Consider the following 27,668-nt stretch of genomic DNA (forward strand, 5'->3'; position numbering starts at 1 on the left):
AGCTTTGATTAAGCCGAGTGTCGGTGTCGTGCTCCCCCAGTCCTCTCATCCACCCAAATATTATTAAAAAATTTAAAAAATATATATACGTATATGTGTAAGTATGTGTGTGTAAGAAAGATTGATGAAAGATATGGGAAGCTTCGTGTTGATTCTTTTAGGGTTTTGGTTGTCACAGGAATCGCGATGCCGCGTGCATCCCGAGGGCCCATTTCCAATTCTTTATTTCACAATAAATAAATTAATTGAAGGATTCCATTCCTGGATAATAATAATAAATTAATTTATCCGAAAATAAAAATGGATAAAGAAATATCTAGTCATCGCCGAGTAGCATTTCTTCTATAAATATGGAGGTCTACCACAGTCCCTTCATCAGTTCTCATCGCGATCTGAATTTCGAATTGTTGTTTGTTTGATTTTTTTTCTCAAACTTGAAAATGTCTGGAATCATCCACAAGATCGAGGAGAAATTGGGGATGGGAGGAGACCACAAGAAGGACGGAGAGAAGCACGGCGAAGATCACAAGGGCGCCTCCCACGCCGGCGAGCACAAGCCGGAGCACGGCTACGGCGGCGAACACAAGCCGGCGCACGGCTACGGCGGCGAGCACAAGCCGGAGGAGCACAAGGAGGGTTTCATGGAGAAGATCAAGGACAAGATCCACGGCGGCGAGGGCGGCGCCGGCGAGCACGGCGAGAAGAAGAAGAAGAAGGAGAAGAAGGAGAAGAAGAAGCACGAGGATGGACATGAGAGCAGCAGCAGCAGCGACAGTGATTAATTACAAGGTCCGTACGCCAATCTTACATACATATATACACATATATATATACTGATGTCTGGTTGTGTTTTTATATACATTTTTATTTTTTTGGCTTTGCAGGTGGGCTCTGTGTGTGGTGTGCTGGTATGGCTTATGGATTTTCTTGCAAATAACAAATATATATATATATATATATGAAGTACCCTGGCTTGTTTCCCAGGATGTCTTGAGATTATCTTTGTAATTTATATGTAATGTGATGTTTGTGTTTGGACAGAGATGTTGTAATTGTTTTGTGCTTGGCTTCACTATGCAATCTACATCGTGGTTTAAATATATTTCTTAGTATTCTCGTTTTGGGCTTTTATTACACCAATCCAAGAAGATGTATTTCTATCGAATCACAATCAAACTCGATGGTTATAAAAATAATTTATTCCGAGGGTAGGTTTAAGGTAGTTGGTAAAATTAAAGGCATTGCAGATTGCTGGGCTTACGTAACGATGAGGGAATGTGGAACAAGACCATGATTGTGAGGGTAGATTTGGTTAGAAAATGAGATTGTTGGATGTATACGTTAGATCTCATATCATCTCTCATGTCTACGTCTAATTTCAGGGGCCTCAAGTCAATTTTATTTTTACTATAATCAATTAAAAATCAATAGTACTATGGTGCGTGTCTACTCAGATACCAATTTATTTATTTATAAAATTATATTTGAATAGGTTGGTCGCATGTAATTGTCTCAGGCCACCAATATCCACCAAACTCATGGGTAAATCCACACCGTTGATTTCACATCAAACTTGAACAACAAAAATTTTCTAACTCATCTGGGACTACTCATTTTTTTAAAAAAAATATTATATCAAATATAATTTTTTTTTATAAAATATCAAATTAAATATTAATTTTTTTTTTCAATTTTTTAAAATTTTAAAAATCTTTAAAAACTTATAGTCTGTCCTCTTTGTGGGGAATTCTTCCCCCGCACAAATGTCAGTTTTTATTTTTATCTTTTTTTTGGATATTTTGTTTAAAAAATTACTCTGTGAGGGAGTGGAAACAAAAAAAATAAAAATTACTAATCAGTAACCAGATCACCGACGATAGGTCCATGGACAAGCAATGATCCACTGAGGCGCGTGAAAGCACGCACTTCAAGGCGCGTGATGTTCATTCCCCGCGCACGTTCCCTTCAGAAAAAGAAATGGCAGCCAGTGCTGCCCTGTGCTCTCTCTCTATAAATAAGGCCACTCAACCGTCTTCCTGAACTCGCGTGTAGCCTTTTGATACTCTCTTCAACTGCACTATCTCTCTCTGTGGAATCGTTGAGGTATGGATTTGTTGTTCAGCCTTATGATTTGTTCTTTGTTATTTTGTTTGTGATTTTGCCTCCGTATTGGAGAGTTGGTTGCTTTCGTTGCTTCGATTAGATCTACGGGTAAGAGTTTGGGTTCTCACTGGTTTGCCTATGCTGCTGTTTGCTTTGTTTAATTTGGGGATTTGACGATGTCTGTGTGATTCTAGTGTGCGGAACTTATGGCGTGGAAAATGTGGCGTTTTCGTGTGGTCGAGAGAGTGAGAGTGGATTTGTGGTAGTTGTTAGGATCGGATTAGATGTTTTGTTTTATGGAGTGAAGTTCTGTAGATCTGTGATTTATAGCTTATGCTGAACGTGGATCTGATGTGAAGTGACTATTGAATCTGATTGCATTGTGTTCCGTTGTTATTTTTAGATTTTCGTTGCCGATCGATCCTGGATATTTGCAGTTTTTGATTTTATTTCAGATTTCGTGACTATTAAAGCCCGTATCTATTGTGTGCGTTCTGATCTCTTTGTTAATTATTTATCGCTTACTTACAGTCATGTTTCGGTCCGATTCATTTGTTCAGTACTAGGTGACCTAGAATAGAATCTATTCATGTTAGGTTTGCTTCTGTTTACCTGCCCATTCACCGTCATTGAATAAACACTCAACTCACTTGGGCATAAATGAAAGTATCAGACTCAGTAGCTCTGCCTCTGGATATTTGTGACAATATGAAGTTAGAGATTAAGGGGTATTTGGTAATAATAGGCCTTGGATTTCATATTACCTGATCGAATGAAATTTATGCACCAGGAAAATGGCATCTCACATTGTTGGATATCCTCGTATGGGGCCAAAAAGAGAGCTTAAGTTTGCTCTGGAATCTTTCTGGGATGGCAAGAGCAGTGCCGAGGATTTGGAAAAGGTCTCTACAGACCTGAGAGCATCCATCTGGAAGCAGATGTCAGATGCAGGGATCAAGTACATTCCGAGCAACACGTTCTCTTACTATGACCAGGTGCTTGATGCAACTGCAATGCTTGGAGCTGTTCCCCCCAGATACAATTGGAATGGTGGGGAAATTGACTTTTCCACTTACTTCTCTATGGCCAGAGGAAATGCCTCTGTTCCTGCTATGGAAATGACAAAGTGGTTTGACACCAACTAGTAAGTGATGGTCCAAATCTTTAATAACATTCATGTTTCTAGTATTTATCTAACATTGCTTGTTTATCTGTGAAGCCACTACATTGTCCCTGAATTGGGACCTGATGTGAAGTTTTCTTATGCTTCACACAAGGCTGTAAATGAATACAAGGAGGCTAAAGCGGTATATCCTCTGTCACTCATTTTATTAATAAAGATTTTTAAAGCTGTTGCTGCTTGTATTTTTTTGAAGTAAAGTTTTGTAACCAAGGGCTATATGATTATAACTATCTTACATTGTTTGTTTTGTCTCATGCAGCTGGGTGTTGACACTGTTCCCGTCCTTATTGGCCCTGTCACATACTTAATACTCTCAAAGCCTGCCAAGGGTGTTGAGAAAACATTTCCCCTTCTTTCTCTTCTAGATAAAATTCTTCCTATCTATAAGTAAGAAATTGCTTCAATATATATGAAACTTGATCTTGCAGCAGGTCTCGCTCTGAATCTCATTTGACATTTGAAATCTCCACAGGGACGTTCTCTCTGACTTGAAAGCTGCAGGTGCTTCATGGGTCCAGTTTGATGAGCCCACTCTTGTTTTGGATCTTGATTCCCAACAATTGGAAGCCTTCACCAAGGCCTATGCTGAACTGCAATCATCTTTATCTGGTCTAAACGTTTTAATTGAGACATACTTTGCTGATGTCCCTGCTGCTGCATTCAAAACACTCATCTCCTTGAATGGAGTAACTGGTTATGGTTTTGATTTGGTTCGTGGAGGTAAAACTCTTGATTTGATCAGGAGTGAGTTTCCTTCTGGAAAGTACCTATTTGCAGGAATAGTTGATGGGAGGAACATCTGGGCCAATGATCTGGATGCTTCTCTTGTTACCCTGCAGTCTCTTGAAAGCCTTGTTGGAAAGGGTATGTTGCTCTTCAGTTTTCCGTTAGTATTTTTTCTGTATTGATTGTTGTGTTTATCGAGTTTTTCCCCCTCCACCTGTGCAGACAAACTTGTTGTGTCCACCTCATGCTCACTTCTACATACTGCTGTTGATCTTTCAAATGAGCCAAAGCTGGATGCTGAAATCAAGTCTTGGCTTGCATTTGCTGCACAAAAAGTTGTTGAAGTAAATTCCCTAGCCAAGGCATTGGCTGGAGAGAAAAATGCGGTAAATGTCGAGCCTCCGTTCTTTACAATTGAGACATGGCTTGTTATGTTATGTTTCTATTTTTCAATGGATTCTGATACTATTGCCACTATACTATCTACTGTTTTTGCTTGGATCAATTTTATTTTTTTCTTGGGTACAATGTCTGCTGAAGTGCTCATTTGGTTGCTGCCTCTTTTCCTTTTCAGGATTTCTTTTCTGCTAATGCTTCAGCCCAGGCTTCTAGGAGATCCTCCCCAAGGGTGACTAATGAATCTGTACAGAAGGCTGTAAGTGAATGTTTTCTTTTATTACCTTTCTAAGAGAGTGGTGCTGCCTAAATGGTATAACCTTTACCAATCCATTCTTGTATTTGTTCAACAGGCTGCTGCTTTGAAGGGTTCTGATCACCGTCGTGCTACAAATGTTAGTGGTAGGCTTGATGCTCAGCAGAAGAAGCTCAACCTTCCAATCCTCCCAACAACCACCATCGGTTCCTTCCCTCAGACTATTGAGCTCAGGCGGGTGCGGCGAGAGTACAAGGCCAACAAGTGAGTGGCTGTTGCTATATTTTTTTGTTCCAAAATGCTTTTGAGCCTGAAGTCTAAGCATATGCTTCTCTCTCTCTCTCTCTTAGAGTCACGGAAGAGGAATATGTCAAGTCTATCAAGGAAGAGATCAGCAAAGTTGTCAAGCTCCAGGAAGAGCTCGATATTGATGTTCTTGTTCATGGAGAACCAGAGGTAATTCAGTCAGTTAGCTAATTTTTAGAAGCAACAGATGTGTTGTTGTATTCACTCTGAGGTTGTAAGTTTTTTTTCTCTGTTGTGTATACCAGAGGAATGATATGGTGGAGTACTTTGGTGAGCAACTGTCCGGTTTTGCCTTCACTTCCAATGGATGGGTACAGTCATACGGTTCTCGCTGCGTGAAACCACCAATCATCTTTGGTGATGTGAGTCGCCCCAAGCCAATGACTGTCTTCTGGTCCACTGCTGCCCAGAGCATGACCAAGCGTCCGATGAAAGGAATGCTTACTGGGCCCGTTACCATTCTCAACTGGTCCTTTGTAAGAAATGACCAACCAAGGTATTGATCATTCCTATACCTCATTGAAAGATATTGGATAAAAAACTTTGTGAGCATTCCGGGTAACACTTGCATGCATCAGGTTTGAAACCTGCTACCAGATTGCTTTGGCTATTAAGGACGAAGTAGAGGATCTCGAGAAGGCTGGCATTAACGTGATCCAGATTGACGAGGCTGCATTGAGAGAAGGGTTGCCTCTCAGGAAAGCCGAGCACGCCGTCTACTTGGACTGGGCTGTCCATGCTTTCAGGATTACCAACTGCGGTGTCCAGGACACGACTCAGGTACATTTATATCTTATCTTGGTTTGGTTGCTGACTCTCAGTTATCAAATTTTTTGGTAATGATGGATGATTTGTTGCGGCAGATCCACACCCACATGTGCTACTCCAACTTCAACGACATCATCCAATCCATCATCAACATGGATGCTGATGTGATCACGATTGAGAACTCGCGGTCGGACGAGAAACTCCTGTCAGTGTTCCGTGAGGGAGTCAAGTACGGGGCTGGCATTGGACCCGGCGTGTACGACATCCACTCCCCTAGAATACCTTCGACAGAGGAGATTGCGGATAGAATTAACAAGATGCTTGCGGTGCTGGATACCAACATCCTGTGGGTGAACCCGGACTGTGGCCTCAAGACTCGCAAGTACACGGAAGTGAAGCCGGCCCTCGAAAACATGGTTGCTGCCGCTAAGCAAATCCGCGCCAAACTTGGCAGCGCCAAATGAGAGAGAGAGAGAGATCTCTCTCTATATATATATATTTACAGGCTTAGAGGCTTGTTTTTCACTCAAACTTCATTCAATCACTTATATCTTTTTATCTCCCATCTCATAAAATTAGTCGGTCTTGTTTGTTGCCTTTGGTGTTTATTTTGTACGTTTTGAAATCTTGTTATGTATTCTTGCTATCCTTGAAATTTTGGGCTTGTTTTCTTTATGTTGAGAAAATGTTTCAGGTAAAAGATTCAATATATTAAAATATTTGCCCTATTATTTATTATACATGGGAAACGTTCACATTTTTAGGCTAAATTACACAAAATTTATCATAAAATTGCGACAAATTTTTTAATAAAAAGACATGGGAGATTTAAAGATTTTGTGCAATTTAGTTACATTTTTATTACACATTGTGTCTAATAAAAAGACATTATATATCATGTGATAGAAAAAGAAAAAACATAAGACATGATGTATCATGTGCTAAAAAACTTGTGATGTCACCTTAACTTTTTATCCATTACTGTTTGAATTTCTTTTTGTTGTCTTTATAAAATTATACAATGTAGTCAAATAAGATTTAGTTTTGAAAGAATAATATTATTAAGAACAGGCATTATTATTACATGTGTATTAATATTTCATATTTATATAATATGATTTTTAAAATTATATTACTGTTATATATGTATGCACTACGTAGGTAAGCATATATGCTTTAGACACTTTACTGTATACATTAATATGTACATATTTTATATAACAATTACTTCCTCACTAAGTAAAAACAATACCGAAATTATAAAACGAAAATCAAATTTAATATTGACGTAAATAAATTATTCCTTTTTAAAATTGAGATAAATTTTAATCTAAGAAAACAAACTAATTTTTTTTATAAGAATACTTACAAAATAATAAAAATAAATACTTGTAATAATTTTTTAGTAAGTAACAACAACAGCAACAAAATAAAAATTAGTAAGTCACCAGAAATAAAAAATTTTGTTTCGATTATAGAAATAAACAAACATAATAGGAATTTATTTAAACACATTTGCGTACCTACCCTACCTTTACGGGCCCACCCCCTACCCCTACCCCTACCCTACCCAGCTGTAGAGTGAGCAGTATAAAAATCTTTATCGTCCCTTTTTTCATGTCTCATTTCCATCGTCTTCAGTCGCCTCTCTGGTGTTAGCGTGGAGTAGCAACGCTAACGCCCACGCCGTGCTTCCGAAACCTTTCTCCCCTTTCCCTCTCCTCTTTCTTCTCTCAAAATGTTCAAAAGCAAACTTCAAGAGCTTTGCCAGAGAAAAAGTTGGGATCTGCCGGAGTACAACACCACCAGAGATGGACCCGCTCACATGCCGCGTTTCGTCGCCACCGTCAACGTCTGCGGCCAAATGTTCCGAACTCCAACCATTTGCAGGTCCTCAAAAGAAGCCCAAAACACTGCGGCCAGAATTGCTTTCGAGCATTTAGCTGCCTCTTCGGCACCGCGCGACGCTCAGCCCCTCCCCCCTCCTGTGCTGCCTTTGGATTCTCAGCATCAACAGCAGGCCGTCTCACCTGCTGCCTCGCTCCCCGCAGCGATTATTCCTTTGCCTGAAATCGTTCAGGTATCTCAAGATCCTCCTGTTCCGGAATCTCCGGTTCCTTCGTCTCTTCCGCTCCCCTCTTTTGGTAAGTCCATTTCCCCCCTATATATGTATAAATGGTGGCGTTGAGTTATTTTGCCCTAGTTGATGCCGCTTATCTCCTGGTGTTATAATCGTTGATCAAAGTACCCAATTGTTGCATTTTTTTTTTCGTTATTCTTTCAAGCAAACTTGAAACTGAAAATCTGAAAGGCATCGTGTATTCGGAGAGTGCCATGTTTATTAAATTTTGAATTCTGCTGGTATGACTTATGAGTACCTCATTGGTGATTTTGTAGCTATTTTATCTGAGGGCAGTTCACATTGTAAATAAAAATAATTTCATAGTTGGGTATCAAATGTTGAAATTTTGATTGCAGGAATTATGTCCCCAAAGAATTGTGCTAATTCAAAGCCTGGGGAGGAGGTAAAGCTGCAAATATGTGGAGATACCAAGGACACACCAGCTGTTCATGTAACGGAAATTGGCACCCGTGACGTGGGTCTAAAAGGTTAGAGAATTATAGCATGCTTTGGAGTATATGTTTATTTGGAAGTGGATATTGTGTATTAATATCAATTTAGAACATGTTAAACTCATTCTATTCGTACACGAGGCTGTATTAAATGAGTAGATATGATTAGATTTCGAAGATAATGAAATGGTATACACAGTTAAAGGTATCTTCCCACAACTTTTTCTAACCTGCACCACTTTAGTTAGAAGTATAAAGCATAATTTTGCGGAAGAGTTTCTTGGATTTATTGATTACTAGCTTGTGATATATTAACAAACTTAGTCCTTCACGTGTTCTTTGGCTGTATCACTGCTTGTTTGTCAAATATATAACTAACATTGGTGTATTTTGTAAATATTTGGATACCTGGTAACTTACGTGGAGCTTGAATTTAAAGGTGAATATATCTTTACTTGAAAAATGTATATTGCCTATATTAAGTTGCTTGAACTTTTCATTTTCAGAAACATTGCCTATGTATAAGAATCGGCTTCAACAATTCGCGCAAAAGCAAAATATTGGTTTTCCTGTTTATGCTTGCGAGACTGAAGGCCCTCCTCATGCCCGCCGGTTTAAGTCATCAGTCATTCTTAATGGGAAATCTTATGAAACCTTGGAATTTTTCTCTACACTGAAGGAAGCTGAGCAAGCAGCAGCCAAAGTTGCTTGTGAAGCATTGTCAGTGGAGGGAAAACAAGAGGTTAGTATGTTATATATGTATATATAGTACATTCTTTTATTATACTTTCTTTTTTGTTATCCTGACAGTTTTAGTAACTTCAAAATGACTTCAGGATTCAGGTTTATACAAAAACCTTTTGCAAGAGTTTGTGCAAAAGAAGGGTCTTATGTGCCCATCATACGAGACAACAAGCTCTGGCATGTCTCACATGCCAGTGTTTGTGTCTACTGTTGAGGTGGGGACGTATACATTTCAAGGAGCTCAAGCAAAAACAAAGAAGCAAGCAGAGATGAACGCTGCTAAAGTTGCTTATAGCGCTCTTACAAAGAGTATGAAATATTTATCTACCAATTTATATACATTTTTTTGAATTTGTTATTTGCTGCTAATCTACATATTGCATTTACTAAACTCTTGCATCACTAATCACATGTAGCGGTAGTGTAGTTAGATCTACGAGTGTTTGTGCGATTGCAGAAATCTGAGTCAAATTTGTAAAGACATGGAATCTGTTGAAACATGTGTCTAACTTAAAAAAGTGCTAAAAAAGTAAAGATTGTTGCCTTTTTTCCTGCATTAGATTGATTATGTATGATCCAATATTACGTCGCTAAGTGAGAATAACTTAATGCATCAAATAATCGTATAAACGCTATAGCTCTTTCTTTTTCTTTTTTTTTTTTTTTTTTTTTGTCATATCTGTTCTAATTGAATTATATATCTAATACGTCTATTCATTTTTCTGTTGAGCATCGCAATCTTTGTTGGTTCATTATTGGCAAGTAATTACTAGGTACTTTTGCAGGCTGCCCACTTGCAGAATCATCTAAATCATCCCTGTCATCCTCTGGTGTTGCTGAAAACTTATCACATGCCATCCAGCCTATAATTACACCTAAAAAGCACCTTGGAGAAGACAACGGTGATTTCATTGATTTTTGCCACTTGTTTTTCTGATCATCGTATGCCTTTAGGATCAATTTTCAATCAGATTTTTCTAGTGTTAGAAAATTGGAAGATGCTCTGCTGGAAAATATGGCTTATTTAGTGTCCTGTTTAGTGCTTTTAATCAAGAGAATTCCTATCTATTTAATTTAGTTACCTTGTTTTCATTAATTGGACTTTATCATGTTTTATTGCCAATCCTTGCATCTTAGTCTAGCTCAATAAATTACTATCAATCTTCTGAATGTGATGCTTCAATACGTCGAAGTTTTAAGGCTCATGATTATGGCCATGGAGATAGATGAGAACCCCTTTTCTATTCCACCCCTCTTACATAGTGTTGCAGTTTTTTGTCCTTAAATGAATGACTCGAACTGATTGAGCCATTAGTATACTTTGTGGAATTTGTTACTTGTATGTGATCTCATTATGCTATTTCAATGTGTTTTTCGATTTGTGTTTTTTTTTTTTTTTGAAATCAATGATGAATATTTGTTTTCTGTGTCAACTGATTGCTTCCAGAAGCACAGATTCAAGCCAAAAAGGCCAAAAGCTCACCCGAAAATGTCAATGTGAATGCTTGTCTGCCAGGTTCATCGACTCCTCCAACTTATCATTCCAGTTCGCCTTCCTCTGAAGCGGCGCATACTGAACAGGCAGCTGCCGACCAGCCCCCAGATGCGCAGAAGGTTGTGGTGATGCCGCGCAATTCAAACTTGCCTAGACCTGAGGGTGCTGTAGTGATGCCATACAGTGACGGTCGCTGGGTGGCTTATAAGGTTGAGGTCACCAAAGAAACGTCTGCATAAATACATTATCCAACCTTCCATCTGATTGATGGTCCTCTGAAACGGTAGCACTAACTGAATATTTAGAACAATGTCTACATTTGCTGACAATTGTGTTGAAAAGGTACCTCAGTTTGTTTTGAACAATGTTGTTGTCTCACATATGTGTGTTTGTATGTGATTTTACCAATTAGGTTTTATATTATGATAATCACATGTTTTTGCATCATGACTTTAGTTATGTTGAATTATGTCTTCTGATGAAAACACAAAATTGAAACATAATTAACAAATCTTTGCTACAAAATTTTGCCTAGTAGATGATGCAATGAATATTCAAGTTCAAATGTGAATTTTCCGACAAACTCACATTACAGTAGTGTGTACCTTCAATGTTGTTTAGAGCTTTCTTTGCCAACTTGAACTTCTTGTTTAGAGACTTGTGACTTGTCACAATGTACTTGCCCATAAAAGTACATGATCTCATTCCTAAGAAGCTCGTATTCTGGAGCACCCGCAATGCGGGTGAAGATGTTCCAAGTGAACATATCCGGAAACTCGAGTATAGCCTCAAGTAGCATCTGGAATTGCATGGTCCTCTTGCGAGTAATATTAATAATGTCGCTTAGATGAACAATCTTTAAAACTGCTAACAAAAGACTGAAAGAGGCCACCATTTCGGCAGTGAGTTTTGCTAAATGCATTGATCTGATCAATGGCATCTACTCGAATTCCTTGAAGTGATCCCACAAGCAGTACTTCATCGAAGGAATTTTGTTGCTTATGTTTTTCATTCTTTATCTGAATTTTCTGATAGATACTAATGATATCTTTGTGCTCAATCTCACTTCTAGATGCTAAGTAATGCACATTTCTGTATACTTGGTTGGTTATCATATTCTATTTATTTCCAAGAAATGTAGATTCTGCCATTTCTATGGAGTTGTGCTGAACTGCAGGTATAACATATACTTCATATCTCATTTTACTTTGTATACTGTACATGAGATTTGGGAAGCTTCCAAACCAGTGTGGAAGGCCAATTGTAACATGTCTGTAGATGAGTGATTCTTCATGAAGCTTTTATTTTTAGAAATACTTGTCCACTACAATCAGGTACTTGCAGAGTGTATTCTGTCACTAATTTATAATGGAAATTTTACCTTGAATTGACTTCTGTTGAAAACACAGAATTGCAACATAATTAACGAATCTTGGCTACAAAATTTTTCTTGTGGATGATGTAATATATATATTCGAGTTCAAACATGAATTCATCGACAAACTCGCATCACATTAGTACACCTTCAACGTTGTTCAGAGCTTTCTTTGCCAACTTGAACTTCTTTTCTAGAGACTTCTGACTTGTAACAATGTACTTGCCGATAAAAAGCAAGATCCCGCTCCTAAGAAGCTCATGCTCTGGAGCACCGGCAATGCGGGTGAATATGTTCCAAGTGAGCTTATCAGGAAATTCGAGTATAGCCTCAAATAGCATCCGGAAATGCATGATCCTCTTGGGAGTAAGGCTAATAATGTCATTTAGATCAACAACCTTTAAAACGGCTAATGAAAGACTGAAACAGGCCACCATTTCGGCTGTGAATTTTGCCAGGTGCATTGATCTGATCAATGGCATAGACTCGAGTTCCTTGAAGTGATCCCACAAGCAGTACTGCATTGAAGGAATTTGCAAGCAGTAATATTAAGTTTTGGAGCCCAGAAAGCATTACTGTAATTATAGTCTTTTTCGCATTGGCAAATCATAATCTGGAAATGACATTTTTCGCATTGGCAAATCATAATCTGGAAATGACTAAACAGACCTGCAAGGTGAACTTGTGGTTTTTGTCGTGGCTGCATAGCTTCGATGCAAGAACACAATAGTATTTGTTGAATACTTTCTCCTGTAGACAGCACTCCACAAGTACCCGCATGATCTCTCGATCCTAGGCATGCAAAAATGATAAGCAAGACACGTAGAAATGTAGATGACTATGTATTATAGAGAGTCGAGAGATGGTAACCTGCTTCCCTGGTAAATCTAGTCTCAAGAGTTTCTCAAAAGCATCGATGTAATCCTCTCCGCTCATAATTACACAAAATATTGCTCTTCTTGCATCTGTATTCATCCTCTGCGCCGCAGCAAGTTCAAGCATCCTTTTGGTTTCTGTGATTTCCTTATCAATTGTACCCGCAACCTCTTCAACATTCTCTGTAGTAGTGGCAAGATCGCCAGACAACCACCATTGGCCTTTCTTGTCACGATCAAGAAGCTTGCTCCATTTCAACCCGCGAATTAATATATCATCCACTCTTAACTATAACATAAATAAACAACAGTCAATGTCTGCAATGGCAAGGGAAGGGACTATTTGTGCTGTGTATCTAAGTAAAATAAACATGGATATTTAATGTTTAGGATATCAAAAAAGGGAAAAAATCTAGAACACCTTCTGCAGCCATTTCTTTATCCTGGAGTGTTGCACTGTATCCTCCCTGCGTCTTTTTTTATTGTTCTTAATATCTAATATAGTTTCAAGCATAAATTCCATCTGCACAGAATGACAGCAGTCAGCACACGGTTATATCACATGTTGAATATTCATTCTGGAAAGCTCAAAAGGAACATACTCTTTTGTTGCTTATATTTGACTGCCCAGCTTCAGAAGCTGCCTTCAGTTCATTTACCCGACTCTGTACACTCATAATGAAGTTCTTCATTCCAGTAGGATCATCCCCACGCAATTTCATACCGCAACCTGTCAGTGGCATATTTCAGAGATTTTTTAGCTACATCTGAATGGTTAAAAGTTGGTCAATATAGCATTACTAATGCTAAGACATAAATTGAAGTTAGTAAAGCATATTTCCAACAGAAGCCCTCACTCTCCCACATATGCCAATACACAACCACAGAACATCCCATATAAAAGTTTTTGTGAAACTATAAAACACTAATATTTAGATATGAAATCAATACATCTGAAGACAAGAGAGCATTCAAACAAGTGCCAAAACTATTTTGCTTATGACTTTATTGGGTTAGACCCCTTTTGGAATACTTTACTGCAACTTTAATGTGGAATTTGGAATTGAGAAGATTCTAAAATGTTCCCGGCAATGGCATACATGAAATTAATAAATAACTTAAAATATAGTTACACATGTTGTATATTTTTATTGAGGCACTGATATATGCAGCCAATGTACAATAAAATTAGGGTGAACAGAATCATATAGATGAAAAAAATGTAGAAGACCTATTAGGGTCCTAATCATTGGTATAAAACCATCCAAACGGGTGAAATATTACTTTTTTTATTTGAGGGATGGTGAGAAGCTCATGCTCCTAAACACTTCAAGATATATATAGACTTGAGCATCAATAGGTCAAATTATACATCATGCCAAAATTAACGGTAGAACATACATTGCAAAACTGTCAACACTGTAGAAACATCAACCTCTGTTAACTGCTTTCCAAGCATGATCAGGAAGTCATAGATCAACTCGCTGCACACCATTGAAAGAGATTGTTCATCAGACCATCCCCAACAAAGAATAAATGATGAATACACTTACGCAATGAATACAAAAAGATATGTCAACTAACCTTGAACAAAGTCCAAAAACATATAAATAGGAAAGTAAAAGAGTTATATTCCGCAAAGAGAGATTGTCTTCTTTCAAATACTCTTCCTGAAAGTGGAACATAAAAATGGAGACAAGTCAACTCAAGTAAAATTGTTTGCTATACATAAGGTAGTCCAATGAATAGCCTATGCCTTCTTGTAAGCAGAGAAGGGGTGCTTAGAAATTATTTGTTGTGACGCATGTAAATAACAGAAAACTCACTCAGGCAAACCAATACCTCAAAACATTTTGCAAGATGCGCAAGTAGTTTGGCACCAAAGTCAATCCCCACCATACATGTCATCCCAGCAACAAATGCCGCAAAAACAGCAGCATACCTTCAATTAGAATTATACAAAAAGATTGAGGTCTGAAGAATATAGCAAGGCACTAAATAAAAGAGAAGAATCAATTACAATAAATAATATTTCAATATGGAAGGGAAACTTGAAATAGAAGTTAATTAACGAAGCGGTATTAACAGATAGAGCAGTAGCATGAAGTCTAGGGCAGTACGAATAGTAAGGATATGAGTACAGCAATGCAATCATTATTGACATCCAGAACAATGCATAATTTGAGATGGAGAAGAAGCAAGCAAGAGAAAAGAAAGAAAGAGAGAAATTTGCTTAACTGTTCACTCCCTCTAGGACCTCCAGAGCATGAAGAGACAACTTCTTCAGTTATGATTTGAGAACCAACACTGCGTCCAACTGACTGCATATAGTGAAAATGTGAAAATTGGGATCACACACAATAAAATGCAGACTTCTAATAGTTGAATGTAAGAGTTATTCAGCCCGCATATAGGTGGATACAGTATAAGAGTACAGACCCACAATCTACAATACACAGCAACACCCCCCCAACCTATTCATGTTTAATGCATTTAATATCTAATATACATCCCCATTCCCACATTAATGTTACTCTCCTAAAATTCAAATCAAACCATTTGTATAAAAGAAGAGTTACAGAAGAGGCATGATACAGGTACATCATTTTTACTAGCTTACATGAAATAGCGTAGAAATTTCATTTGTGATTGACTCCACATTGGTCTCAGAAAGCCTGTTTAAAAGTCCTGAAAAGTATCATATATAATAGATAAGAAGAGATTTGTCATAGATAATAAAAAATCGAATCATTACAGGTTGCTCAAAATCAAAGAAAAATACATGTAAGATGCATACCTCTCACACGTTTACGCACTTGAGCATGTTCTGTGGATTCATTTCCATTGATAGATCTAAGATGAGGTGCCACATATTTCCCTTCTCTCGAATTGGGAGCATTTTCCAATGGCATCTCAGAAGAAAGTTCTATAGGCTTCGATGCACCCTTTTTGGAACTTATATCTGTCTTAGGCCTTTCCTCATGTTTGCTTTTAGAATCAAGCACTGAAGGAATTCCCTCTAACAACATGTTCATCTCATCATCGTCACCCCCTAACTTCCCCGTTTTTATCTTAAGTTTCTTTGCAAGTTTCCTTTCCAATGCCAAATCTGCTTCAGCAGAACTTCTCCCACTATCAACATTATTTTCGAGATACTCTTCAAACCTTGTTTTCTGTCTCTTCCTCTTTTTTGAATCCCCTGGCGAGATCCTATCCCCTATATTATCATAGTCCTCACTATCAACTAGTGAATCAGATTCTTCATCCTCTTCATCATCTGAAAGTCCATCCTCTTCATCATCTGAAACTCCATCTTCCTCATCATTTGAAACTCCATCCTCTTCATCATCTGAAAGTCCATCCTCCTCATCATTTGAAACTCCATCCTCATCATCAGCTGAACTGCACTCTCCCCGTTCGCCAGTTAAATCACCATTGTCAGCAAGCGGAGTGGCTTCACCATCTTTGTCAAGGTAGTCAAGTACAGAGGGTATTCCATCAAGCAATGTATCAAAATCGTCATTACCTGCACTTAACCTCCCATTCTTTACCTTGAGTTTCTTTGCAAGTCTCCTCTCTATCATCAAATCTTCCTCAGCAGATGGAACTCTTCCCTCCGTTTCCATTCGTAGATAGTCAAAGAATTTGCTATTGGAGCTTTTCTTTGAGCTCTTCTTCTGTTTTAAATCCTTCTCATATTTCGAACTCCTGGAGGTTTTAAGTTCTTTGAAATCCTCTGATTTCTTCCCCTTCTCAAGTTTCCTTCTCGAGGATTCACCGAAATCATCTCCACTTTCCGATTTCTTCGTCGATTGAGTCGTATCTTTAATGGATTCCTTCGATTTGGCGGATTGCTGTAGGTATACAACAACAAAGCATCGAGATAAACAAAAATACTTCAGAAAAAATTTAAATGCCCAAAAATATAATTGGACACATCATATTACTTGATGCTGGACCCAAGAATCGAACTTTTTCTTGTTCTTTGCCAATCGAGCTTCCTTCCTGCGCTCTCTACGGGATTTCTCGTTATGCTCTTCCTCTGTAGCTGAACAAGAATGTCAAAACATAGAAAAAGGTGGAGATTTTTCATTAATATCCCAAAAATTGTACAAGGAATCCAACATACAATACAACAGAGCAGAAAACCTACCCATGCAATATAATCGCGCACTGCGAACGCCCCCGACGAAGAATCACGGGACAAACTGAAAAACGACTAGAAAGCGGCAGTTCGCCGCAGGGTTTACCTCCAATTTGCGAAATGCATCACGACTAAACTAATCGGCTTCTCGAAAAAAAAATAAAAGGAATCGGCTTCACAAACCGGTTTCTCCGGTTTTATACAGAAACGAACCCGAAACCGGTTTTCAAACGGTTCGATTTCGGTTCTGTACATTTTAAACAGTCGGTTTACATTTTACAATACAAAAAATAAATAAATCGGTATAAATGGGCTTTGGCCCAATTATATAATTAATCTTAGAAATACATAATTGGGCCCTAAATTAATGTCGTCGTTCACCCCATCCTTAAATCACAAATAAGCTCTACTGAGCAAAAACCCTAGCAGAACCCCTGTCTGTCTACTTTCCGCACCAATATGTCTTCCAAAAGAGGCGGAGCATCGGCGGTGGACGGCGGAATTATCTCCCGTGTTTCCTCCTCCCTTTCTCAGTCCCCAATCGTCTACCGCGGCAAGAAAGCGGCTTCCGACTCTGCCTTCGTTGCAAAGAAACTCCTCAAGAGCACCGGAAAGGCCGCCTGGATCGCCGGAACCACCTTCCTCGTCCTTGTTGTGCCGCTGATCATAGAAATGGACCGCGAGCAGCAGTTCAACGAGCTTGAGATGCAGCAGGCTAGCCTGCTTGGCGCCACCCCCGCTCCCAAGTAATTTTGCGTCTCAATTAAATTCGCCATCGTCACTCAGTTTTACATGGATCTGAGCAACAGTCACAATGGCCGAATTGCTGAAGCAAAACCTTAGTAGAATTGAATTTGAATGTTTTGCTTGTTCTAGTGAAATTTGGTTATGGGGAGATGAAGGAAACTGCTGACTGCGGTGCAATATTTGTATAAAGATTGGATTTTTAAGTTCAATCAAAACCTCTTAAATCTTGTCACTCAAATCCATTCATTAAATAAATCATAATTGTGATAAGCTGCCATGAACAATGCCAGAGATCAAAAATAATTTTATGTATATACGTATATATTATACACAAATATAGATTACATTGCAGAATTTTGGTGGTTAGCAGGTAGAGGAGGTCTTCCTTGCCAAAGCAAGAAGGAAATCTCTGTGATCACCTTCTGGAATGTTTTCACATATTGAAGTTTCAAGTTCGACGCCATATTTGTTCTTGAAGATCCTCTGTATGTCATCCAAATCCACCTCTGCCCGGCTCACCATTACTCGGGCTAAAGCCCTGTAATCTATTGAATGCCTCCCTCCTAAGCCTCTCTGCAAAACCTAGCAACAAACAAGACATGTATGGATATTGTAAAGACAAGAAATGGATGGTCAGATCAGAGAATCTAGCTACCTTAGCATAGTATCTTGGCGGGCTGCAGATGCATTTTACAACAACTCTCACTGCATCTTCGAAATCTCCAGAGTGGCCATTCCTGAGAAACTACAAATTGCAGAAGCAAGATTCATCATACATGATCAGAAAAGTATGGTTGAGGAATGAATGGAGAGAGTGTTTTACACGGGTGTAACTGTGCCCATAAATATGCTTGTAGCTTAAAAATGTTAACTTGAGCTGTTCGATGCTTCTCTTGCTGAAAATCTCAAGGACCACAGCTTCATCAATGGCTCCTTGTCTCCCCTCCCCTGTTTGGTACAGCCTTCTCGCGTCGCATTTCGCAATGTGTTGGCTGGTGTCAGCATGGTGTGCTTTGTGTGAAGCCGACAAGGCCATCAAGATCTGCCATTTTTGGGAAGATTATTACAATCAACTGAGATTAAATTATTTCGAAAGATGGACTGACCTTCTGGTAGGGATGAAGAGGCTCAATGCCGGCAATGTCGACGTCCAATTGCCGCCGGAATTTCGAGTGGTAAGTCTGCAATATGAGGAGGACATGGCTGGATTTTCTAGACGAGAAGATTTCGATCAGGGCTCCATAATCGACGCAGTGATCGTTCGGAAAAATCGCATCTTTTGCGACGGCGGCGTCGCGCTCGAATGGGCTGAGCATCATCAAACTCGCCGGAGACGATGAAGACCCTGAATCACTTCTCCTGCAAATTTCAACCAGGTCCTCCCCGTAAACCTCCATGAACGTTTCTCGAACCTTCCTGCACTCCGCCAGGCTCATTCGGACAAGGAGGTGAACAGCTCGCCGCGTCTCAGAGTCACCCCAGCAGCCATCGTGAATCTCTCTGCAGACGCTCTCAATTGAAAGTCCAGCCATTGGAGGAAAAAACAACATTGCAGGAAAATATTATGAAAGCAGTAGTGACAAGACGTATGTATGGAGTTTGTTGTTGGGGGAAGAAGATGAGGTGAATCTGAATCTGTTGGGAAAAGGTGAAAGTGATATGGGAAAGTAGGAAAACGATGTGTAACGTGATCGTACGTGTGTCCAGATAGGGGGCTTGTTGGTTTGTGCTTAGCTGGTTCTGTGGCATTCCTCGTAGACCAGACACACACGGAAACCCTTTTTGGACCAACTTTTTGGTATGTTCATTGGGCTCTTTTGTGACAACTTTCTATGAGTTTCAATTTAGAGGGCTCTGGTTTATATTTTATTGTTGTTACCAAATCTTCTTGGTTGTTTTAAACTGTGAGTTCTGTGGAGGGAAATTAAATTTAAAGCTAGCCGTCTCCCCCACTATGGACGTGTAATAAAACAAGAAAGTTAGGGCAACGTGTATGTATAGTAGCTTTAATAATGGATGATTAATAATTCCATATGCGTAAAGTGCAGTGTTCTTCTTCTTCTTCTTCTTCTTCTTCTTCTTCCTATTCTGGGATCTTATTTGATTGTAAGGGTAGGGAAGCGTGTGTTAAAGATGAAGTACAGGCAGAGCTAAGAATAGGTAGATAGAGAGTAACATTTGTTTGAGTTAATGGGGAGAAAGGTAGCAAGTTTATGTGAAAGATGGAATGTGACTGTGAGTTAGTGGATCGGAGTGGGGTGGGGATGAAGGACAAGATATATCGATCACCATAGCTAGCTAATTATGAAGTTCCCAAGATCAAACGTGGAAGGCACTCACTCAGATCAGGCGTGAAAGCAGCAGCCGCAGTGGTAAATAAAAAAGAAAAGAAACAACCAGTATGGGTGAAAAAACTATGATTATAATTGGCATTTGGTAGGACCATTTGTGTGTATATATATACATATACATATATGAAAGGGAAGCTCAGAGTAAAGTTGAGGAGGAAGATGGGCTACATCTTTGTGCACGTGATGATCTGACTACTTGATATTTAACCTTATCATTAGTATTATCATTTACTACAATTAATTTGTTTGACAGCAAATTTCAAATTACATTATACTAGAATCATGTATGGTTTAAAATAATTAATTAAATAGGAGAGGAATATAAAAGTGCAGGTCCTTTGATTTTCTCTGATCATCATCATCATCATCATCATCATTCATCTCCTTGTAATTTCCAGTGCACATTAGGGTTATGTTCTGTGTAATTCTTTGTGTAATTGTGTTGTACTCCACTTTGAATGCAATGCATTCAATTCACAGTAGAGAATGAGAGAATGACATATAAATAAATAGTACATGAATAAAAGGGCCTGAGAATGAGACAACAGCATCGATCGATATCACAAGAGAGAGAGAGAGAGAGAGATATAGAGAGAGAGAGAGGTTTCATCAGAAATTCACGCATCAAATGACCTGTCTGTCTGTCTGTCTGTCAATCATGTGCTTCGTGATGGGTCCTTCTGGATTGCTTGTTTGGTATGCTAACTTTCTTTTCTTTTTTTACCATCCCTCACCCTGCACCACTACTCCATGTCTCTATGTATATATATATATATTCCCATGTGTAATGTAATTGTTAGGTTCAAGATTGTGAAATGAGTGGTGCTGTGCAGCTTTTCTTATAAATATATAGAAATAGAGAGAGAGAGAGAGAGAGAGAGAGAGAAGGGTAGGTAGGTAGAGTAGACATGGTGTGAGGAAGTCTCTTATCATCATTACTCAATCAGTAGAGAGCGAGGGTAGAAGGAGACACAACAATCTCTTCCATATATCGTTATAATGATCTGATGATTCTGATGTTAGAGGAAATTTTAATTACACCCAAAGGAAAGGAAGCTCTTGAAATGGAGGCTGTTCCAAGATCAATCCTAATATATATATATATATATATGTATATGTATGTATACCATGGATGGATCTCGGACCAGGCTTCATTCCTGGGGCTTCAGTTTCCACCAGACAGCAATACATAATAATAACTTCTAGTCTTCTTCTTCGATGGATCTTATTGCATGCGTTGCAGAATGAATACTCCCTCCCTCCCTCCCTCCTTCACAGCCCCCATTATTACACAACCTGGTAAGCTTCTCTTCCTCAATCAATCTCTGCATTGGATCTATATATATGTGTGTGTGTGTGTGTGTGGGTATATTGATTGTTTAGACAGTACTGAATGAGGGTTTAATGTAGCAGAAAATCAAGGAGAACAAATAGAAAAAGCAAAATAAAATAAACTAAGGAGGATAATTTTGGGTGAGTTGAAGTTGTTCCACTAGTCCAGCCTTGCAAGATCTTCGTTAATCTTACATTAATTATTGGCATTTCAATAGTTATTAATATCTTCTTAATGTTTCTTATCTTTTGGATTACTACAAATTAGTACTACTAGTTAGATATTATGTTAGAATATGAAATTGAAATTGTCTAAGACAAAAATTTATAAATCGATCGCTATCATAAATATAATATATTGCTTCTAAGACAAACGAAGGGAACCATCCTTTTAGTGTCCGTAGGTACATTTAAGTACGTAGGTATGAACAACATTGTTCATACACCTTCGACAAAGAATATTTCTTTATTTAATTTTAATTAGCCATATATATTAACTTAAAAAGCAATGCCATGCCACATAATAAATACAGTAAATAAATAATTATCATTATATTGGTTCGTTAGCCAACAGATACATTGATATGCAAAGTCGATCGGATTCCAATTTGAGTTGAATCATGCTCTTATAAATCGCACTTATTTACACTACAAGAAAATATCATTTTTGTAATAATTTTTTTTTTCTCTAAATCTACTTTTTCGTTACTAATGACATTAGAGACGGAATTAGGAATGAAATTACGTTAGCTACGTGAACTTTAGAGACGGATTTTTTTACAAATACATTATTTTTTTGTAGTGTTAGATTAAGAAATATATATATATATATCAATAATCTTATCTTGAATAATGTGAAATCTATTTTGTATGTGATTTCTGTATATAATTTAATAATTTTTTTTTTTTTATCATTTAACTTGTAAGTATTTCATGGTTTTATTTTATGGATCACTAATTTTTTGTTGTTATCATTTAATAGTTAAATATAACTATTTAATGATTTTATAATGAATTTAGTCTACTAAACTATTAATTTTGAGGATCAGCTAACATTATTAATTTACTTATACTAATTATTATTGACTTACAAATTCTTTTCTAATTTTTACTGGTTTTATACCATTTATATAATCTCAGCCACATAATCAAAATTTTAATTGTATGAGCATAGTATTATTGAATTATTACTCCTTTCCGTTAATATAAAATAGTTTACACACACCAAATAGATACATAAAGCAAAAACAAATTAAATCCTTTAATTGTTTTCATGAATCTATTGGATCAAGCTCAACTACAAGAAGATCAGCTCTCTAATGAATCTATTGGAATTTTGAAAATTTTGAAAAAAATAAAAAATTTGTATTTGATGTGATGTTTTGTGGAAAAAAAGAAAATATATTTGATGTGATATTTTTTTTAAAAATAAATAATATCAAATGAACAAAAATGATACATTTCTTATCATTTAGGCCATGGCTATTTAGAACGGCTATGTGGACTACCTGCGGATCCAATTTCTTTCGCCAATATATTCAAATCGTTTGATTCAGGCATATACTGCATTCAAAGGATCTTTGAACCAAAAAAATTTCGAAACCAACTAAATCATTCATTAATGGTTAATTGGAGATTACTTTTTCTTTCAATCTCTTCGACCTTGTTACTGAAATAAGTTATATAAAGATTTGAAAAGTAGAACCATATGATTTAAACAATTCTCGGGTCAATAGCCATAAAATGATCATCTAGATGCTTTATAAATGGTTTATAGTATGTTTATTTATTTTTAAATACAAAAAATAATAATTCACAACTAGCTAGGTGGGAATGCATGACGATAAGTCCAAGAAAACACAATCAATCAAGAACATCGGAATGGGTTCAGGACAATAATTTGTTGATCGATTTCTTGAATTGATACCCAGGAGATATATGGAACAAATTAATTATACAAATCTTGGATCGAGAAAGGAAAGGTATGTAATAAAGCAAATAGATCGAAGAGGTGTTGAAGCTGTAAGTCGGTGGGGAAATGAGAATTTTGTGGACAGCATACATCATCAATGGCTACGAACATCTTTAATTTGTCAAAAGTGAGTTTAATTAATGAAATCGTGGAAGTGGATGCCAAATGAATGTAAAAAAGAAGAGAGGGAATCTAATCTCTGGTCTGTAAAGACGATAGTGTGTGTATCTTTTTTTACTTACTATGGCGTAAAGACATCAATCTTGCACATGAAGTTTGTCCCTTTTTCTTTCTCACTTTTAACCTTCCAGCAATGAATTCCACTACTGTCATGCATGTCGACCATTGCTATATCTTGTCTTTCTGCTTCAGTCTAGGCCTCCCCTTTTCTTTTCTTCCCTCGATAAGCTAACGAGGAAATTAATTAATGCGGGAAGGTGGTCCAAAATTGAATCATTTCTGCGTGACTGAGAAACCCTAATTTGTTAGAAATGGGGATTGCTCGGAAGCTGGTAGTGGAGGTGATTGATGCAAGAAATCTGGTGCCCAAAGACGGTCATGGCACCTCGAGTCCGTACGTGATCCTGGACTTTCACGGGCAGCGGAAGAAGACCAGGACCGTCGTCCGGGACCTGAATCCTGTCTGGAATGAGACCCTCGAGTTCAACGTCGGCAAGACGTCGGAAGTGTTCGGCGATGTCCTGGAGCTCGATGTTCTTCACGATAAGAATGTCGGGCCGACCACCAGGAATAACTTCCTCGGCAGGCTGAGGCTGAATTCCACGCAGTTCGTCAAGAAAGGAGAGGAGGCACTCATTTATTATCCCATGGAGAAAAAGAATGTCTTTAGCTGGATCCAGGGCGAGATTGGATTGAAGATTTATTTCCTTGACGAGGTAGTCCCGACGCCACCGCCGCCGCCGCCGGAGGAGGAGAAGAAGCCAGCTCCTGCTGAAGCCGAAAAGAAAGATTCGTCCCCGGCGGAGCCTTCGAGCGAAGAAGAACCGAAACCGGAAGAAAATACGACGGCGGCCGGAACTGAAAACCAGGCCGATCCTGTGGATCTAACACCAGAGGCGGCGGCGCCGCCGGTGACCAGCAGCCAAAGCCCTGATCAAGTAATGGCATCGGTGCCATTGTCGGGGTTTAAGGTCAACAACATCACAGCTCCTCAGCCAATCGGCCGCGTGTCGTCAGCGAGTAGCTTTTTGTCCGATCAATCCGACAGATCAACCATCGAACGGTCCACATTCGACCTCGTCGAGAAAATGCATTATCTCTTCGTCCGAGTCGTGAGAGCTCGCCGCCTCCCGACCGCCGGAAGCCCAGTCGTTAAAATAGCCGTTTCCGGCAGCCACGTCATCTCAAAGCCAGCTCGGAAAACCGCATTTTTCGATTGGGACCAAACCTTCGCATTCAATCGTGACTCTCCCGATTCCTCCTCCCAACTCGAAGTCTCGGTGTGGGACCCATTGAGCCCAACCCCCGCCGGCGCCGGCGCCGTCACCGTCGCCGACATGAGCAGGCACGATTTCTTGGGCGGCATTTGCTTCGACGCAGACGAGATCCCCTTGCGGGACCCACCCGACAGCCCGTTGGCCCCACAATGGTACCGTCTCGAAGGGGGTCCAGCCCCCGGAGACCTCATGCTCGCGACGTGGATCGGCACCCAAGCCGATGAATCGTTCCCCGACGCCTGGAAACCTGAAACCTCAACTTCTCCGAATTCAAAATCCAAAGTGTACCAATCCCCGAAACTGTGGTATCTGAGATCAACAATCATCGAAGCACAAGACATCTCCGCGTCGACGCCATTAAAGGACACATCCTATCAGATCAAGGTCCAGCTGGGCTTCCAGGTCCAGAAAACAAAACCAGTTCTCACCAGAACCGGCAATCCGTCGTGGAGTGAAGACCTGATGTTCGTCGCCGCCGAGCCATTCACAGAAACCAACCTCGTATTCTTCCTAATCGAAAACCGGCCGCCGAAGGAGCCATTCATTATCGGAATTGCTCGAGCGCCGTTGACGTCCATAGAGCGGCGAGTCGACGACCGGAACGTGGCGTCCAGGTGGTTCACATTGGAGGATCCCAACGAGGAGAAACGGGTGTACAAAGGTAGGCTCCATTTACGCCTCTGTTTCGACGGCGGTTATCACGTGATGGACGAAGGAGCTCACGTGTGCAGCGACTACCGCCCCACCGCCAGACAGCTCTGGAAACCTCCGATCGGAACAATCGAATTGGGGATCATCGGATGCAAGAATTTGCTGCCGATGAAAACCTGGGAAGGAAAAGGCTCCACCGACGCCTACGCCGTCGCCAAATACGGCAACAAATGGGTACGCACTCGCGCAATTTCCGACAGCCTGGACCCCAAATGGAACGAGCAGTACACGTGGCGAGTTTACGATCCTTCTACAGTACTCACCGTCGGAGTTTTCGACAGCTGGGAAGCCCTCGAATCGGACGCCGGCGTTGCAGAGTCCATGCGCCCTGATTTCCGCATCGGAAAAGTACGGATTCGTATATCCACGCTGGCGATCGGAAAAGCTTACAGAAATGTCTTCCCGCTGCTCCTGCTGTCCCAATCGGGGCTGAAGAAGATGGGCGAGATCGAATTGGCAGTCCGATTCGCACGTGCGGCTCCCACGATCGATTTCTTGCACGTGTACTGGCAGCCATTGCTGCCGACGATGCACCACATAAAGCCCCTCGGCGTTTTGCAGCAGGAGGCGCTGCGATCGACGACGGTTAAGATAGTCGCCGCCCACCTGTCGCGGGCGGAGCCGCCGCTCCGGCGGGAGGTCGTTACGTACATTCTGGACGCGGATTCCGGCACGTTCAGTATGCGCAAGGTGCGCGCCAACTGGCTGAGGATAATCAACGTGATCGCCGGAGCGATCGACGTTTTCAAATGGGTGGACGACACCCGGTCGTGGAAGAATCCGACAGCGACGCTCCTCGTACACGCCCTGCTGATAATGCTCGTCTGGTTCCCCGATCTGATAATCCCCACTCTGGCACTATACGTCTTCGCCGTCGGCGCGTGGAATTACCGCCTCCGGCCCAAATCGTCGATGCCCCAATTCGACGGGAAGCTCTCCCTGGCGGAATCCGCCGACAGGGACGAGCTGGACGAGGAATTCGACTCAATGCCTTGCAGGAGACCGAACGAGACGGTCCGGGCCAGATACGATAAGCTCCGGATGCTGGGAGCTCGGGTCCAGACCGTGTTGGGTGACTTGGCGACGCAGGGGGAGCGGCTGCAGGCGGTGGTCACGTGGCGGGACCCACGTGCGACGGGGATGTTCGTGGGGCTCTGCTTGGTGGTGGCGCTTATACTCTACCTGGTCCCTTCCAAGATGGTGGCTATGGCGTTTGGATTCTACTACTTAAGGCATCCAATTTTCAGGGACAGAATGCCGTCGCCTGCGCTGAATTTCTTCCGGCGATTGCCTTCCCTTTCCGACAGAATGCTGTAGCTAAAATTATTATAAAATACTGTTGTCTGATATTTTATGATGAATGGGTAATTCTGGAATTACATGCTGTGGTCAAAAGATTTGGATGAAATCTCGTGCTGTATTGATTAGTAGGTCGGCGAAATTAAGGCTTAAAAATTAAGGTTTAATTTGGAAATCTGCTCAAATGAATAAAACCAAATTTGGACCACAAAAACAGCAATAAACATCACATGCTGAATGTAACATGGCTCTTAGGAGAGGCAGGGCCTGTTGGTTTCAATTTAATTTGATTTATTTGGAATTCATATGCATACACCAATGCAAACCTGGACATTTAATTCGATGATTTAATGTGGATGAATATCTGGCCGAATTCATGACCTACTCAAGTTAATTTCAAGCATAATTCCAGCTTAATTCCAGGACATATAATATACGCGGTTTCAGAAGGAGTGGATTGTGTACGAATCAAAACAGAACACCAAACATGTGATTGCGACAAACACCCTTCTTCCACTGTAAGGAAAATTCTCACAATCTTTCCCATCTCTGTATATCAACTCCTTCAAGCCGACACTGTTCTCTGCCACGCCACCGGCTGCTGCTGATAGGTTTTGTCATCACTGTAAGTTCCATTCCTTATTCCTATACAGCATTCATTACATGTCTTCCTCGTTTATCCATTTCAGAAAATTCTTGCATCATTTTGTTCATATGAGGTAAGAAGCTCATCATCTTCATAAGCTTTGTTTTGTCGATTATGATTGAATCTGCACTTCGTTTTTTGGTTGTACTCACCACTCTCATGTGGTGGTTAGATCCACTTTGAATAGATAGAATCCTTTCTCTTCTGA

General features: G+C 39.8%; 7 protein-coding genes across 9 annotated transcripts; 5 read left to right on the forward strand and 2 right to left on the reverse strand.

Annotated features, from left to right (window-relative positions):
* The first annotated feature begins 354 nt into the window (after positions 1–354).
* LOC127251463 (protein SRC1) lies at positions 355–1,100 on the forward strand. Its single transcript, XM_051275165.1, has 2 exons — positions 355–789; positions 885–1,100. The coding sequence occupies exon 1, from the start codon at positions 441–443 to the stop codon at positions 780–782; it is 342 nt and encodes a 113-aa protein (XP_051131122.1). The 5' UTR covers positions 355–440; the 3' UTR covers positions 783–789; positions 885–1,100.
* Positions 1,101–1,950: 850 nt separating this feature from the next.
* Positions 1,951–6,476, forward strand: LOC127251462 (5-methyltetrahydropteroyltriglutamate--homocysteine methyltransferase). The gene is made up of 12 exons (XM_051275164.1): positions 1,951–2,103; positions 2,894–3,247; positions 3,323–3,410; positions 3,546–3,673; positions 3,759–4,150; positions 4,235–4,398; positions 4,587–4,667; positions 4,762–4,928; positions 5,015–5,120; positions 5,216–5,466; positions 5,549–5,750; positions 5,834–6,476. Exons 2-12 carry the CDS (start codon positions 2,898–2,900, stop codon positions 6,200–6,202), a joined length of 2,298 nt encoding a protein of 765 aa, XP_051131121.1. The 5' UTR covers positions 1,951–2,103; positions 2,894–2,897; the 3' UTR covers positions 6,203–6,476.
* Positions 6,477–7,362: 886 nt separating this feature from the next.
* Positions 7,363–10,998, forward strand: LOC127251697 (double-stranded RNA-binding protein 1-like). 2 transcript variants are annotated; one of them, XM_051275515.1, is made up of 6 exons: positions 7,363–7,882; positions 8,217–8,348; positions 8,819–9,054; positions 9,149–9,365; positions 9,842–9,958; positions 10,504–10,998. In XM_051275515.1, exons 1-6 carry the CDS (start codon positions 7,477–7,479, stop codon positions 10,788–10,790), a joined length of 1,395 nt encoding a protein of 464 aa, XP_051131472.1. In that variant the 5' UTR covers positions 7,363–7,476; the 3' UTR covers positions 10,791–10,998. The 2 variants fall into 2 exon arrangements, with proteins under 2 accessions (XP_051131472.1, XP_051131473.1); XM_051275516.1 differs by having other exon boundaries at positions 10,573–10,998.
* An 863-nt stretch (positions 10,999–11,861) lies between these two features.
* LOC127251695 (uncharacterized) lies at positions 11,862–17,090 on the reverse strand. Of its 2 annotated transcripts, none has more exons than XM_051275514.1 (13): positions 16,955–17,090; positions 16,749–16,843; positions 15,599–16,655; positions 15,422–15,489; positions 15,040–15,122; positions 14,644–14,743; positions 14,386–14,471; positions 14,203–14,285; positions 13,404–13,531; positions 13,223–13,324; positions 12,797–13,090; positions 12,596–12,718; positions 11,862–12,444 (listed from the first exon to the last, which is right to left on the reverse strand). In XM_051275514.1, the coding sequence occupies exons 1-13, from the start codon at positions 16,956–16,958 to the stop codon at positions 12,061–12,063; spliced, it is 2,607 nt and encodes an 868-aa protein (XP_051131471.1). In that variant the 5' UTR covers positions 16,959–17,090; the 3' UTR covers positions 11,862–12,060. The 2 variants fall into 2 exon arrangements, with proteins under 2 accessions (XP_051131471.1, XP_051131470.1); XM_051275513.1 differs by having other exon boundaries at positions 16,749–16,849.
* Positions 17,091–17,347: 257 nt separating this feature from the next.
* LOC127252264 (mitochondrial import receptor subunit TOM9-2-like) lies at positions 17,348–17,924 on the forward strand. Its single transcript, XM_051276385.1, has one exon. It carries the CDS (start codon positions 17,405–17,407, stop codon positions 17,693–17,695), a length of 291 nt encoding a protein of 96 aa, XP_051132342.1. The 5' UTR covers positions 17,348–17,404; the 3' UTR covers positions 17,696–17,924.
* On the reverse strand, positions 17,919–19,230 carry LOC127252263 (annexin D8-like). Its single transcript, XM_051276384.1, has 4 exons — positions 18,799–19,230; positions 18,516–18,734; positions 18,348–18,437; positions 17,919–18,274 (listed from the first exon to the last, which is right to left on the reverse strand). Exons 1-4 carry the CDS (start codon positions 19,222–19,224, stop codon positions 18,056–18,058), a joined length of 954 nt encoding a protein of 317 aa, XP_051132341.1. The 5' UTR covers positions 19,225–19,230; the 3' UTR covers positions 17,919–18,055.
* A 1,958-nt stretch (positions 19,231–21,188) lies between these two features.
* Positions 21,189–27,045, forward strand: LOC127251926 (protein QUIRKY). The gene is made up of 2 exons (XM_051275876.1): positions 21,189–21,342; positions 23,307–27,045. Exon 2 carries the CDS (start codon positions 23,839–23,841, stop codon positions 26,830–26,832), a length of 2,994 nt encoding a protein of 997 aa, XP_051131833.1. The 5' UTR covers positions 21,189–21,342; positions 23,307–23,838; the 3' UTR covers positions 26,833–27,045.
* The last annotated feature ends 623 nt before the right edge of the window (positions 27,046–27,668 follow it).

Source organism: Andrographis paniculata, unplaced genomic scaffold (assembly GCF_009805555.1).
Source record: "Andrographis paniculata isolate CXL003 unplaced genomic scaffold, ASM980555v1 Contig45END, whole genome shotgun sequence".
NCBI classification, from domain to species: domain Eukaryota; kingdom Viridiplantae; phylum Streptophyta; class Magnoliopsida; order Lamiales; family Acanthaceae; genus Andrographis; species Andrographis paniculata.

What these genes read in the sequence shown, in the direction of transcription:
- LOC127251463 (XM_051275165.1), top strand. Translation starts at nt 441, where the DNA reads ATGTCTGGAATCATCCACAAGATCGAGGAGAAATTGGGGATGGGAGGA.
- LOC127251462 (XM_051275164.1), top strand. Translation starts at nt 2,898, where the DNA reads ATGGCATCTCACATTGTTGGATATCCTCGTATGGGGCCAAAAAGAGAG. An exon ending in TGAAAGCCTTGTTGGAAAGG is followed by an intron (nt 4,151 to 4,234) that starts GTATGTTGCTCT and finishes CCACCTGTGCAG; the next exon opens with ACAAACTTGTTGTGTCCACC. An exon ending in ATGAATCTGTACAGAAGGCT is followed by an intron (nt 4,668 to 4,761) that starts GTAAGTGAATGT and finishes TTTGTTCAACAG; the next exon opens with GCTGCTGCTTTGAAGGGTTC.
- LOC127251697 (XM_051275515.1), top strand. Translation starts at nt 7,477, where the DNA reads ATGTTCAAAAGCAAACTTCAAGAGCTTTGCCAGAGAAAAAGTTGGGAT. An exon ending in CCGTGACGTGGGTCTAAAAG is followed by an intron (nt 8,349 to 8,818) that starts GTTAGAGAATTA and finishes TTTCATTTTCAG; the next exon opens with AAACATTGCCTATGTATAAG. An exon ending in TTATAGCGCTCTTACAAAGA is followed by an intron (nt 9,366 to 9,841) that starts GTATGAAATATT and finishes GTACTTTTGCAG; the next exon opens with GCTGCCCACTTGCAGAATCA.
- LOC127251695 (XM_051275513.1), bottom strand. An exon ending in GGTCCTAGAGGGAGTGAACA is followed by an intron (nt 14,744 to 15,039) that starts GTTAAGCAAATT and finishes TTCTAATTGAAG; the next exon opens with GTATGCTGCTGTTTTTGCGG. An exon ending in CAAATATAAGCAACAAAAGA is followed by an intron (nt 13,325 to 13,403) that starts GTATGTTCCTTT and finishes CATTCTGTGCAG; the next exon opens with ATGGAATTTATGCTTGAAAC.
- LOC127252264 (XM_051276385.1), top strand. Translation starts at nt 17,405, where the DNA reads ATGTCTTCCAAAAGAGGCGGAGCATCGGCGGTGGACGGCGGAATTATC.
- LOC127252263 (XM_051276384.1), bottom strand. Translation starts at nt 19,224, where the DNA reads ATGGCTGGACTTTCAATTGAGAGCGTCTGCAGAGAGATTCACGATGGC. An exon ending in CTCTTCATCCCTACCAGAAG is followed by an intron (nt 18,735 to 18,798) that starts GTCAGTCCATCT and finishes CAAAAATGGCAG; the next exon opens with ATCTTGATGGCCTTGTCGGC. An exon ending in CGCCAAGATACTATGCTAAG is followed by an intron (nt 18,275 to 18,347) that starts GTAGCTAGATTC and finishes GTTTGTTGCTAG; the next exon opens with GTTTTGCAGAGAGGCTTAGG.
- LOC127251926 (XM_051275876.1), top strand. Translation starts at nt 23,839, where the DNA reads ATGGGGATTGCTCGGAAGCTGGTAGTGGAGGTGATTGATGCAAGAAAT.